This window comes from Calonectris borealis, chromosome 5 (genome assembly GCF_964195595.1).
Source record: "Calonectris borealis chromosome 5, bCalBor7.hap1.2, whole genome shotgun sequence".
Lineage (NCBI taxonomy): Eukaryota > Metazoa > Chordata > Aves > Procellariiformes > Procellariidae > Calonectris > Calonectris borealis.
In genome coordinates, this window is record NC_134316.1 from 37871503 (window position 1) to 37884439 (window position 12937).

At 41.1% G+C, this 12937-nt stretch overlaps 1 protein-coding gene across 1 annotated transcript; it reads left to right on the top strand.

Annotated features, from left to right (window-relative positions):
• Positions 1-3079: 3079 nt before the first annotated feature.
• On the top strand, positions 3080-10308 carry GARIN2 (golgi associated RAB2 interactor family member 2). The gene is made up of 5 exons (XM_075152439.1): positions 3080-3213; positions 4741-4943; positions 5537-5801; positions 7877-8112; positions 10260-10308. Exons 1-5 carry the CDS (start codon positions 3130-3132, stop codon positions 10306-10308), a joined length of 837 nt encoding a protein of 278 aa, XP_075008540.1. The 5' UTR covers positions 3080-3129.
• Positions 10309-12937: the final 2629 nt, after the last annotated feature.

The window sequence follows — 12937 nt, forward strand, 5'->3', positions numbered from 1 at the left end:
AACTGCAGAATGTATTACATACACGTCTGTATTTCCCACTAGTGGACCTTCATCCTGATCAGCCAGATCCTGGATGAGGCCATTGGTGCTGTCTGTGTTTGTGTGAGTGCTGTATGCATGTGTTGTGTATGTGAGCTGTGTGTTGTACCTACTGGGAATACATGCTCAGCCTTACTGTTGGTTGGACCTGGAGGCAAGGAACTGCAGCAGCCTCGCTTCTATCAGGCTACCGGATTCACCCCACCCTCTTCAAAAGCCACACAAAACATGTCTTGAAAAATTGATAGCAACACGTCTGATGCATTACCCTGAGACTGGGAGGTTAAATACATGTCAACACGTTAGAGCAATGAGTGACGCAGAGGCACCTGAGCTAGCTAGTACTGTCCATGCCAGAACACGCACATGGCACAACAGAGCATCATATAGTAATGCTGTCTTGGGTGTGAAAATGTTATTATCCTGCACTACAAGAGTCCTTGTGGCTCTACTGCTTCCTAACGCCATCTTAGCTCAGACTCTCCTTCCTCTGGTATCCACACCCCACGCTTACTGCACAGGCCAAACAAGGGCTGAGTGTAGGCATCTGTTTGGGGTAGGTAGACAGGACTTGCACCTTCCATGGTTCAAGCAAGAGCTGTGACCACTTGACTGTGGAGTCAGTCTCCTCCCGCTCAGTCACTCGCAGTGGTGTTCACAATTACATTTCCATGGGCTAGAGAGGGAAAGGCAATTAAAAAAGGGCTTGGTGGTGGTGGTTTTGGAAGAGCAATGCTGTTTATCCTTCTCCAGCCACGTATATAACACAGCTGAAATCCAGATGGGAAAGAAAAGCACCATTGTTTTCCACACTGGATCAGTATTGTGGAGAAAACAGAAAGCATTTCTGCTGGACATTGCTATGTCAGTGCGTAGTATTATCAGACAGTCCAGGAGCTGTCCTATGGTGGTCCCTACCTAAACAAGGGTGAATGTGTACCTACCCAAAGGAGGCTGTGTACCTGCAAAGCAGATTGGACAACAGTTCTTCAAACTGTCAGACAACATAACTCTCATTTTGCAATATCGATTCTGCTTCAACCAGCCTGGTGCTCAGTCATGGCCTGAACCCTGTCCAAGCACCAGGCTGAGTTGGAAGCAGCAGTGTTATCACTTAAGGTGAAAAAAAGGAGTTAACATCATAGGTTGGTTATGACATCACCTGGCTGATCTAAAAGGTTACTCTGGCAAAAGAATGTATAGAGAAAAGCTAAAATTTACAAACCAGAGCAAGACACATGAATACAAGCTGCATTTTAAATTGGCTCATTAACACTCAGACCAGGGCCCTGAGTGCACCAACAGGCCTTGATTGCCCTGACCAGCCTCACCTGGGCTCTCTACCCCACACTCCCTGCTCATGGGTCTGGAAGATACACTTAAGCCCTGCCCTAGGCAGCTAGTCCTTGTTTGAGAGAGGCTATAGGTGTATCTATTGCCAGCCCTGACTCCTGGGTGGACTTTCTTTGACATCTGATACAGTCCTGTCTCCAGTCCTGCTTGCTGCTGCTCCTGACTGGACTCCTGGAACAGTCTCAGGATGGACTCCAGATCTGGTTCCGCACCTTGTCTTGTCTGTGCCTGTCAGCGGACCCTGTTACTATCATCCTGCTCAGCCCATTCACTTTGAATTCTGCAGGATTAGAGGACTGTGCCTTGACTGTTGAAGGCAATGCCACTGCTGAGGTCTTCCTTGTCTCCCAGCTCATCGTCCTGCATGAAGCAGACCATCTCTTGCTGTTCCCTGGCAGCCTGCACTGCACGGACAATGCCTATGCAAAAATCTCTGATGTTATCATGCCCTTAAGGTGCCCGTGTTACAGGTGAATCCATGATACCTGTTACCACTATGCCCTGATGCAACCAAGAAATGGAATTCCTGCCAGGACTGGTGAGAGCACAAACCAGGTGATGTATTGTGATGCCAGCAGTGATGGGGCTGAGTTCTTCCTAACCACCCTGCCTGCCTGTTATGACAAATCTTGCTGCCTCATGTACATGCGTTCACATACCACTTCTCTTCATATCATCACTTCTTAAAGAAACTCAGTAAGGAAACCATATCATCAAGACCGTGCCTGATGATGCTGCCGATCATGGGTTTCTAGTGCTGGGAGACTTCCAGTGGGCTCCGCAGAAGGGACTAGCACCCTCGTGACCTCTCTTTTCTTAGACATACTCCTCTGTGTAAGAAATGGATTGACCTAAGTGAAACAAGGTATGAATGGGAAGCAGAAGTCTACTACATATATTTTTTTAAAAAGCCAGTGGCAGGGTATTTCTACTCTTCTTGGCATTCTATTGCTTACTGAGCAGTCATGAACAAATCATTTGACTTTTGTATCTATCTACTTAGGTTAATAGAACTTAGCTGTTTAATATAGATTTATGAAATGTAATTTATGAGTAGCTTTGAATTTTTTTTCCATCAATGAGTCAATCAATATTATGTTACTTATTCTCCAGCTTTTGTGTTAAAGTCAGTCTGGTCAGCTGCTGGAGAATTTCTACTTCAGAGCATCTCCTAAGTCCTGCTCTCTTCTTGACTCCTGACAAAAACCTATGTGATCCAAGAGGTGCAAAGATAGAAGTCACTATCTAGCACTGAGAACAGCCCAAGGGTTTCTACTGTTATTTGCAAAGTATGTCACTATATTCATGTAAAAAATACATCAATAAAAAAAAATTATCTTAACAGTGGCAAAAATATACAAGATTACTTATTAACAAGAAGAACATACTGACATATAGAATAGCATGTGCAAAAGCGTATTTATAGATTCACAGGTCCTTTCTCCTTAAATAGTAAAAGAGGAATCAAGAGCTGTGAGAAAGCCTTACTAAGTTCCCCTTTGCACTTGAGATTGCATGTTCCTAAAAACAAGTGTTTTGCGGGGAGAGGTTCTGCTCTTTGGTAGTATAATAAAGCCTATATGTTTGTTTCTTTTCATAATCATCAGCGGTTTTTTTAACATATAAGTCTTTTTATCTCTCTTCTCTTTAACTTGCAAATTTATTTTTGTTTTGTGGATAGGCAAAATGAATAGGAAGTTTGATTTTAAGAGCATCAGTTCAAGTCAGGCATCCATTATGGGTGACCTTCAGAGACTTCTTAGCCAAGGAGAATATGCTCCTTTTACCTCTGCTCCCATCTTCGAGAGCAAGTTTGTCCAGGTAAAAAGTCATTCAAATGAAATCATCTGGCATGCTCAAGATAAAATTGCTTGTAACGATTACCCTGTTTTTTTCCTCCCTCAACTCAACAGGTATTCCTCATTCATTTATTCTCATTATTCTTAATCTCTGTTTACTACACACATATGGATATGTTTCCCTTCTCCTATAGACTCATTCTGCTCACATTTTAAAGGCAATAGTCCAGAAACCCAGCCACAGCAATGCTGCAAATTAGAGAAGGAAGACAAAGAGTGATGTTTTCACCCTTCCTTGTCAGCCCCTACTCCTTCCTGTAGCGACAGCTAGGGCTGTTCTAGAAAATTTCTGGTTCTGTGCTCTCTCATTAAGGTTTTTAGCCATCAATGTCAGTTCAACCTAGCCTAAATGGCAGCCAGCCTTTCCCAGGCAATCTCCCCCCACTTGCAACTTATACTATCCTTGCAGGCAATATCACTACCCTGGCTGTCACTTACCCTAGGCCAAAGAACCCTGCAGTCTACACTCCTACAATACTGCATTCACAGTGTGTCTAAAATACCTGTATTCTATTTACATGATGTATCTCAACAGTGTTTTTCATTCATAAGGTTTCATTACCTCACTTTGTGATAATTGCAACATCCTTTGGTCTTGCCTTGATTAATTCAATCTTGCATTGTTGATACACATGCAGAATGTTAATTAGCTAGAGTCTCTGTTTTCAAGGTACTTTGTGATTTATCCCTGCTTTATTTATCAGACCTCATTTACTATCAAGGAGGCAGTTGCCCTAACCAATCAACCCAAGAAAATAGCAACATCACTGACTCATTTACATTAAAATGAAAAAAAAAAATTGCCTTTGATCGTTTTTACATACTGTCTCTCACTTGGGAGGACATTCTACTAGATATCCATAAATTTAATGCACTCTCCTCCCTCAAATTCCTTCTTAGGACACACTTTTTCTCTGATGCCTATCAAAACCAAACCGTGACAATGGTACATAACACGTGATTTGATCATACTTACCAACTTATTCTTATCTCCTTGTATTTCTTCATTTTTTCTCTTTCTGTAATTTCATGTCTTGCACATTAATTTCTTGGGATCTTTTTCCATTCTGTGTTTGTACAGCACCTAGCAGGATCCTGGTTCATAACTAGGTTTCATTAATATCACAGTAATGCTGACAAAGACAGTGAATCATCAGAACAGAGTGCCTCTTCCATCATGTTTACACTAAGAGAAATTCACGATAATGGTACTCAAGAGGTTTCTGACCACAGCAATCAGATACCCAATGATTTGGACTACACAAGAGCTAGTGCTTTCCAGTCCTCCTTTATCCTTATTCAACTTCTTTCCTTCCTTTTCATTCATAAACATTCCTGTCTCATTATTTCACATTCCCCTCTCTCCTCACCAGCTCAGTACATAAGCTCTAGGGCCCCCAAGCCAAAACACCGTGAAATGTATTGGTAGTATATTCTCTGAGAGATCATATGGCAAATGTCAGTGTCGATGGGGCTTTTTTTTGTTCAGGTTAATCGAAGAGGGGAACCAATTTCTGTCCATAACCGACCCAGCTGCGTGACCATCGGCATCTGTGCTGCCAATCCCAGTTCGCCAATGCCCAATGCAATGCTGGTAGCGCGCGAGGTGCCCCTGTCCCCACAGGAAATTACGACAAACTTCTGGAAACTCTCAGAGCAGCCATCCCACATGGAACAGCTAGCACTTACCAGGTGAGTTAGCACTGAGAAGGGTTAAGTATTTCTTTGAAGAGTAAATAAGAAATACGAAGGTATTTCCCATTTCCATACAGCATTTTCCTTCTTTTAAGGGTCAGTTTATTAACAGACCTCATATTTGCAGTGACTCTTTGTCCCAGCACTAGCACAGTAAAGTTAGGAGAATCACTTAAGTACACACCTTTAGGCCCCACTCCAGTCATCATTTCAGGCCGACGCTACCCACATGCGTATAGATAGATGGTGACTACAAATACTTAATAAACCTTTTTCTAAATATATCAGAAGCTGAAAGCTGGCAGGAAGATTGGGGGTACAGGATTGTCAGGGAATAAGGCAGTGGAATAAAGGCATTGTAGAGAAGCCAACTTCCTTTGCCTCCATTCTGTGCACTGCTGCCCAGTATCTCTTCCACAATCAGCTAGAGGCACTCATAAGAAGAGTGCCCAAATCCACTCGGCAGCTTCTTCCTATTCCAGTTTCTCACTTTTAGTCTTATTCTATCTGTAGGTCTGACAGACACAATATCTTTTTTGAGAGGAATCTCCACTTGTACTTAATGATGAGTTTCCACCTTTTTTTTATAGGTTCTTCCCCTTGAAGTTTGTGGAACTCTCTGTCCACAGCACAGATAAGCATCACCTCATGTTAAAATTAGTAAATGGCCGTTCCTATTATCTAGAGCTCTGTGCCCCGCCAGACCAGCAACAACACCTATTCCACCTGTGGCTGCAGCTCATCTCTCTCCTGAAACCCCCAGAAAATACCAGCAATACCAAAGTTGATGTAAAATGCAAGGATTTTGGCACGTGTCACAAGAAAGCTCCCAGCCCAAACAACCCGTCAGAAAATGTGAGTCTTTAGCAAATAGATGTCAAAAGTTCAAGGTGACCAATCAGAAAGTATCACTTGTGCTAATATTCTTCACTATCACTCAAGACAAAGTTTTTGTGTGCTTTGAAGGAGCTACAGTTTTGTTTATCAAAAAAACTGGCTTTTTATAAACTCCCTACAGAAATTCAGGGCAATGGGAGTGAGGATGCTAGGCACACTATAGCCCTGATAAATTTTTGCAGATCAATAAATAGCATACTACTAATTGTTCAGTGTTTAGTTTTCCCTAATAGTTGGGGGTATGTTCTTAAATGGTTCTTTTTGACTGAATTCCACAACCCACTGAAAAAAAGCAGAGAAGGAAAGACACAGCTGAGACCCATGCAGGGACTGACAACGAATGAGCAAACAGGGCAAAGGCATTTGATCCTTTCAAAGGACAGAAGGAGAAAGTTCTTGAGGGAAATGCTACAGCAGGCAGCCAGATAGGCAGAGGGCAGCTGCTCACTGTAGCTAAGAGAGTAACAAGGAGCACAGTGAGGGTCAGCAAAAATGCTTCAGAAGGTCCTAGAGAGACTTAATCACAAACAGAAATTTCACTAGAGCACATAAGGGACCTGTTAGAGTTACACTTAGGAAGGATCTTGGATGATTAATGGTTAAAGCTAAGTCCCAGGCAAACAACATTTTGTCAGCACAGGCACTGATGGGTCTTCAGTTCCCACTCAAGCCAGCCCAGCTCTCAGCCAAGCAGAGGTACATTCACAGGGAGAAGAAAAAACACAATCACATTGCCAATGCCCAGTGCTGCATGTGCATCTTTTCTCTGCACTCAGGAGCTCCCATCTTCTCCCTGGCCATGGGTAGCAGAGAGAAGGAACAACTCTGTGTACATACAGCAGAAAAATTATAAGGGGACTAGAAAAAATAGAATTTTGGAAAGAGGAGAGAACTGTGAGAGATTATTCTTTCAAGAAAAATCAGTGATGAGATAAAGGGACGATGGAAGAAAATCTAGGGGAAAAACTAGCATATTCAGATTAGATTTGTAGAAAGTATAGGACTCAGATTTGGCTGAAAAAATTGCATCGCCACACCCCATAACCGTATTGGTTAAGTCAAGAATGCATAGGTTGTCAAGAAAAAGTAAGCACAGGATTTATAACATTTCTTAATTGATACTTTCCTGCTTCAACTGTCCGTACATAGCCACCTTTCTTCTGGGTTTTCTGCTTTCTCTCTTATCTGATGTCGAAGACTAGATCCTTGTACAATCTTCTGGACATAAGCTGGCCTGACATGAATGTCAGCGCCTGTATGTACAGCAGATGTTACTAGTGATTCAATATACTAAAATCACACTCCAGACCTAGAGTCTCTATTTTTCTTTGCAGAATAGATGTCTGTCTTTTCCAGTCACATGTTCATCAATGTTTCAATGCCTTGAGGTGTTGGCTGTCACTCAGCCAACTTTTATTTTCTACTGACAGTTTTTAAATTTGGATTTTCCTTTGCATTATTACATCCTCCCTGCTCTCTTCATGTTTAGACAGAAAGCTGTCTCCACATGAGAGGCTTACAGGTATCCCTGCCTCAGCTGCTTGAAAGCAGGAGGCTTAGAAAGATTTTAGTAAGGACCAATCTCAAAATCTGGACAGGAGGGAGAGCAAAGATCTTATCTCAGCTTCCGAATATGAGCAAAAAGAGGAGAATAACCTGGAGATAAAGGAGTCCTGGACATGAATCAGAAGCAGAGAACTTGGAGGCGAAGCCACAAACAGCTCTCAGAGGTTAAGCTTTGGGACCTGTTATCCCTTGATGGACTGCATAGTCGCCTCTAGCCAAAGCTGTAGGCCAATAATCGCCAACAAATTGAAAATGTAGGAAAAACAGTAGTCTTTCTTCTAGGTAAATATATCACATTTCCTACGGATGGTCTGTCCGACACCAATTTATAGCAGAATATTCAGTATATAGGGGACTACTATATAGGAAATTATCACAAAGTTCCAGTTGTGCTAATCAGCTCTGTACAAAGCTCTTTTTTATGTCAGTTGCTACTGTATCTGTTAATCTTTCCTTTTTCCTTCAAGAGGGACAACCCACAAGATGTGCCTAACCCCAAAACAGAGGAAGAAGTTATTAAACAAACCTCCTCCAACCAAGTTCCCCTCTCAGGTACAGTGGGTCCCACAGAAGAGAGTGGAAGGAAGGTGGAAGCCTTCCACACCTCCCTGAAACCAACCAGGCAAGAAACCACCATGCAGTCAAAGAATATAGATCCTCTGGATAAAAAGAAGAGCAAAAGCACAGAAAAGAGGACAACTAGGTAGGTATGTTTGGAAAACGATTCTGATGTACTTAGTTTCTGCTGCTGACTTTGAAAAGTAAGATGTGTCATATTTTTGTCTTCAGAAAATGTATTATTGCAACACCTTTTCAGGGTTGCTGTGATTTTCCTAATGCTTTAATGGGTGGGGTTTCCAAGTATCCAGACTTTGGTTTCTCAGATGTTTAGGTGCTTTTGAAAGACCATTCCCCCTGCCCACCCTCCCACCCCCTGGGTTCACAAAGATGGGCAATCAAGCAAAAGTGCATGAATGTTCAGTGACTAAGTGCTAGTGGTCTCCTTGAATGCTGAAGGATCAGCATACAGGCAGCTTTGATTTAGACACTCAGTATATGACGGAATCATATAGCATTGGGCAGACTCAGTGTTACCTTTCTGCCTCAAATCAGCAACATGTCCTGGCACCGGAAATCTGTCTTTCCTGTATCTCCTTCGCTGCCATATCCATCCTAGCTTGTGCAGAAAAGGAGCAGATTTTTTGTCGGTGGTGTTGCACAAACCAGGCAAGCAAATGTTAGATGGCAGAAGGAAATGAAAACTGTCACTGACATGAGCATCTGTATGATGACAAAGAACAAGACTTCAACATAATCACTTCTGAAGCTACACCTAGGCCCCAAGTGATGTGTCCAGATGTGTCATATGTAAGTGCAGTCCATAACATTCAAATATCTCTGTGTGTTAATGTGTCTGCACTTCAAAACAAGGCTTAATACATCATTTAGCAATACATGTTTCTACTGCAGACAGAAAGAGATTAAAATAGCACCTATTTAATACTGATCCTGGTACATAATGATATTACTAGGGTAAGATGTTTTCCTGAGTTTGTTGGCAATGGGATAATGTTTTTTTCCTGAACTTTTTTTTTTTTAGGACAAATCCAATGAAGCAAAAAAGCGGAAAAAACCAGACTTCAGGTATGACAGTTTTTCTGATATTTACTCACTTCCCCATTGCTATTCGTACTTCAGTAATAGATGAGAGAAGCTGAAACTTCCTGAGCTGGGAGTTCTTTAGAACAAATATTCCTACGTCCACATTGCCAAGAGATCAGCACTTGTATGGCCATATTATTAGAAGGTACCCTGTGCTCATTCCCTGCTGTGATCACATTTCACCTTCCAGTGTTTAGTGTCAGGTTTCTTCTAGAAAGGCCTTAATGTTTGACTTGTTTGGCTGATGGCAGCCGTTGCAACTTCACTGCAAAATCAGATAAAATACAGGATGGTGGAAAGGGTGAGAAAGCTGCATGCCTAAGACGGTTAAAAGAGATAATGTTGACCCATACCTCCTCTTCCAGTGTGCTGTAAGGCTTCCCAAAAAGCCCTGCCTGAGCATGAATTTACGTCCAGATAGTGTGTCTGCAGTGTCCTCAACCATGAGGTCCAGACTCATGTTTCAAGCAGAACGTGGACACATTTTGGAGCACTCTCCACAATGTCATGTTGGGATTAGCATTTGCATCCTTTCTGACATCCTGCATTTCTGCACAAATCTCTACAGAATATCCAGCTGGAACAAGAAGGCACCTAAAGACAGTCTTTTTTAATGTTCACAGTTTGCCTTGTTTATACTTCTCCATTTCCTGTCAGTGATTAAACGTTGTTACCTATGCCTGCCAAGGAATGACAAAAGCTGGAGCCACTTAGCTTATTGATGCCCCTTTCTTTATGTCTAAATTTGTGATCATTCTGCATGTGAGTGAATCAGTCTCTTGAGCAAAAGCTTTTATGGTCTTCCTCCGCATACTTCTCCATTTTGCTGAGTCACAAAAGTTTGAATGAGCTCTTGTTCAATCAACCTCATTTTTTGTGAACATGATGCTACTGCGTGCTCCTCTTTGTAGTTGGCTGGTGGGCTGCATGCAGTTCATTGTCCTAATTGCCAGTTGGTGATCTTAAAGTGATCTACATGACCTGGAAGGAAAAGCATTTTGGTTTATGATGTGCTCTTATTTAACTGCTTTTCTCAATTTTTCTGTGGGCACACATCTCTCCGTCCACTAATACATGTCAACCTGTCTGAAAATCTTGTTGCATCTCTCTCTACATACACTTTGGTACATGAATCATTTTTAATATCCCATTGTTATGTTCTTTTTCACTCTCTTTCTCTCTTAACAGCCATTCATTTAGAAATGGGGGTACTAACAGAGGCTATGAGGAGAAATAAATTAGTACATGCTCAAGAACTTATCTTAGCACTCCATATTAAATGGAGACAAATAATGACATATATTTAATCAGCAATAACAAATTTGTGCATTTCAAATTAATTTCTTGCATTTTAAAATAGTCTGTCACATACATATAGTTCTAAAACACCTAAATTATATTTTACTGGGGCTTAGTGCTACAATATTGTATTTCTTGTGGTTTTTATTGTGAAAACTGTAATAATAAAGTAGTGAAGCAATCAGAACAGAAATGCTTCATATATTTTCCTATTACACATATACAACCATATCATTCAGGAAAAAAAAAGCCTGTCTTGACAAATCCAGCATTTGGATTTGTTGCATTGAGGCAAGGGGACCTGCCTGGTTATTTCAGTCACCTCCCCTCTAGAGTTTTGTCCCCATTTTCTACTCTATATAAACAATGACTTTGAGATATTAATTTTGTAGTAATATATTTGCAGCGTATTTTCTATAGGGAAGAAAAATAGCTGATTATATTTCCCATTGTTTTCTTTCTGTTACCATCTTTGCTTCTTTCTCTGTGTCTAACTGTTCTTTTTTCCCAGTCACTTATAGCTTTTCAGCTTTCCCTCTGATCAGCTTTGCTGTTCCTTTTCCTGCTAGCTCCAGATTATTCTTTCTCTCACTTTCCACGTTCTTTCGAGTCTACTCTGTGCCTACATCCAAAGATGTATTCCTCCTCCTGTGCAATTGTCTCCCCTCTTTTCCTTCATTTTCTGGTCATGCTTTTCCCAGTCTGCATTCTACTATCAATTCCCAAATTTGCCGTATTGACGCAAAGGCAGCGCGTGTTCTTCTTGGGCTTACTTAGACCTGCAGACTGTTGTCTTCTCAACCTGCTGATCAGCTTTCCGTAGAGAATGGAAATGATTTTCACATACCCTCAGGCAGCTGAGAACTATGACAATGTCATGTCAACTGATACCATCTATGCACAGGCTTTTCACACCTCTCAGGTGTTCTGCAAGGACTAAAGATGATTTCTGCTGTGAGGTGAGTAGGTGAGACAGCTTGTAGGAGTGACTGAAGTAGAACAGCATGGGAAAGACCGGGAAAAGGCCAGTTTGGAATACAGAGCACAAATTCTAGTAAACTTGCCACTAGTAAACTCCCCACAAAGGCAAATCAATTCCCTCTGGTTGATCTTTCTTCCTCTGTGGTTCTTGGTGTATGTTTATTTTCTCCGTCCTTTTCTCTCTTTTGATTCCTTGTGCTTTTTTTCATTCTCTGCTTTCCTGCACTGTTTTCCTCATGCTCATCATGTTTCTTTTCAGGAAATCAAAAGAGTGGCAGTAAGTCAAGTAGGCTGCTTCAAGTAATATCCCAGGTGATTAGTCAGTAAGAAGGAATAAAAGAAAATAAAGCAAAGCATCCTGGACATGAGATGCAGTTCGAACAAGGAAAAGATGTACACACGGAAGAAAAAATTCCCCTGCAGACTTCAATTCCATTCATAACCTCTTACTATTGTACAATTAACTATTACTGAAATACAAACTCTGTATTCCTCTGTATTAGTTCACAATTAGCAAGAACAAATAAATTTTGATCCTTGGCAGTGGAATCTACATTTTTCAGTGACTGAGACCATTTTTCAGGGAGAAGACTTGTAGTTTGCAGCAGAAGGCAAAGAAATAGACACTTGAATTAACTTTATAATACCTGGCTACGGCTTACACTTTTATATAGGGTCAGGAAGGCTTCTCATGCAAGCAACTTTCAGAACATTGCAGGGGAACAAGTGACAGAGAGCAGTATCATGTAGTGGGCACAAAATCATACTAATATAGGTTTTATTTCTGCCAGTGAACTTCTAGATGGATGTGGGCAAATCGCTTTTCCTTTTTGTTCCTCAGCTTCTTCATTTGTAGAATGAGGGTAGCCAGACCTCTTTTGAAAATCACCATGCAATATACTAATGAGAACCATTATATAAGGATTTGGTATTGATGCTACTGTCGTCATTATTCAGACACTATAAAACATTGCTAACTTATTGGAATACGCAGCAGCATTTTTGCCAAGAACATATTTGCTGCCCTACAAAGCATTTCGCATTAAACCAACTAAATATCTGCTACTGTTCTTGCTACCTGTCGCTGTGACATTTCTATGTAGTTTACAGCATGTGCACTGTTTTACTGAAGTTTTGAAGCATACGTTCTGCACAAGCGTAGCTAAGCATGGGAGATGGAAGACTCAGTATGCTTTCTTCCAAATGAGCACAGAGGACATACATAATTCACAACTTCCGAAGAGACAAATGCCAATCTAATGTTCCTTGAGAATAGAAATTAACTGAATACTTTGAGAGCTGCCCATGTGTAATCAGATTCCAGCCTACGATGCCATAAGAAACAAGTGGTGGCAAATTCAAATTCTGAAAACGTGAACAAGAGTGAAATACCATTCAATATAACTGGAAATTCCAACATTATTTTCCGTGGTGAAAAAAAATTTCTAGATTCTGTTTATCAAAAGAGCAAAGTAGCAATTACTGACAAGGAGGAAACTTTTATGTGGTCCCTGAAAAAATGGTTGTACAACATATTTTCTCTCAAGGGACAGTAAGTACTTGAATGACACACATTTTATGAAGTG

Coding starts and splice junctions, on each gene's coding strand:
- GARIN2 (XM_075152439.1), top strand. CDS start 3,130: ATGGGTGACCTTCAGAGACTTCTTAGCCAAGGAGAATATGCTCCTTTT. Junction 3,214..4,740: donor TCGAGAGCAAGTTTGTCCAG/GTAAAAAGTCAT, acceptor TTTTTTGTTCAG/GTTAATCGAAGAGGGGAACC. Junction 5,802..7,876: donor CAAACAACCCGTCAGAAAAT/GTGAGTCTTTAG, acceptor TTTTCCTTCAAG/AGGGACAACCCACAAGATGT.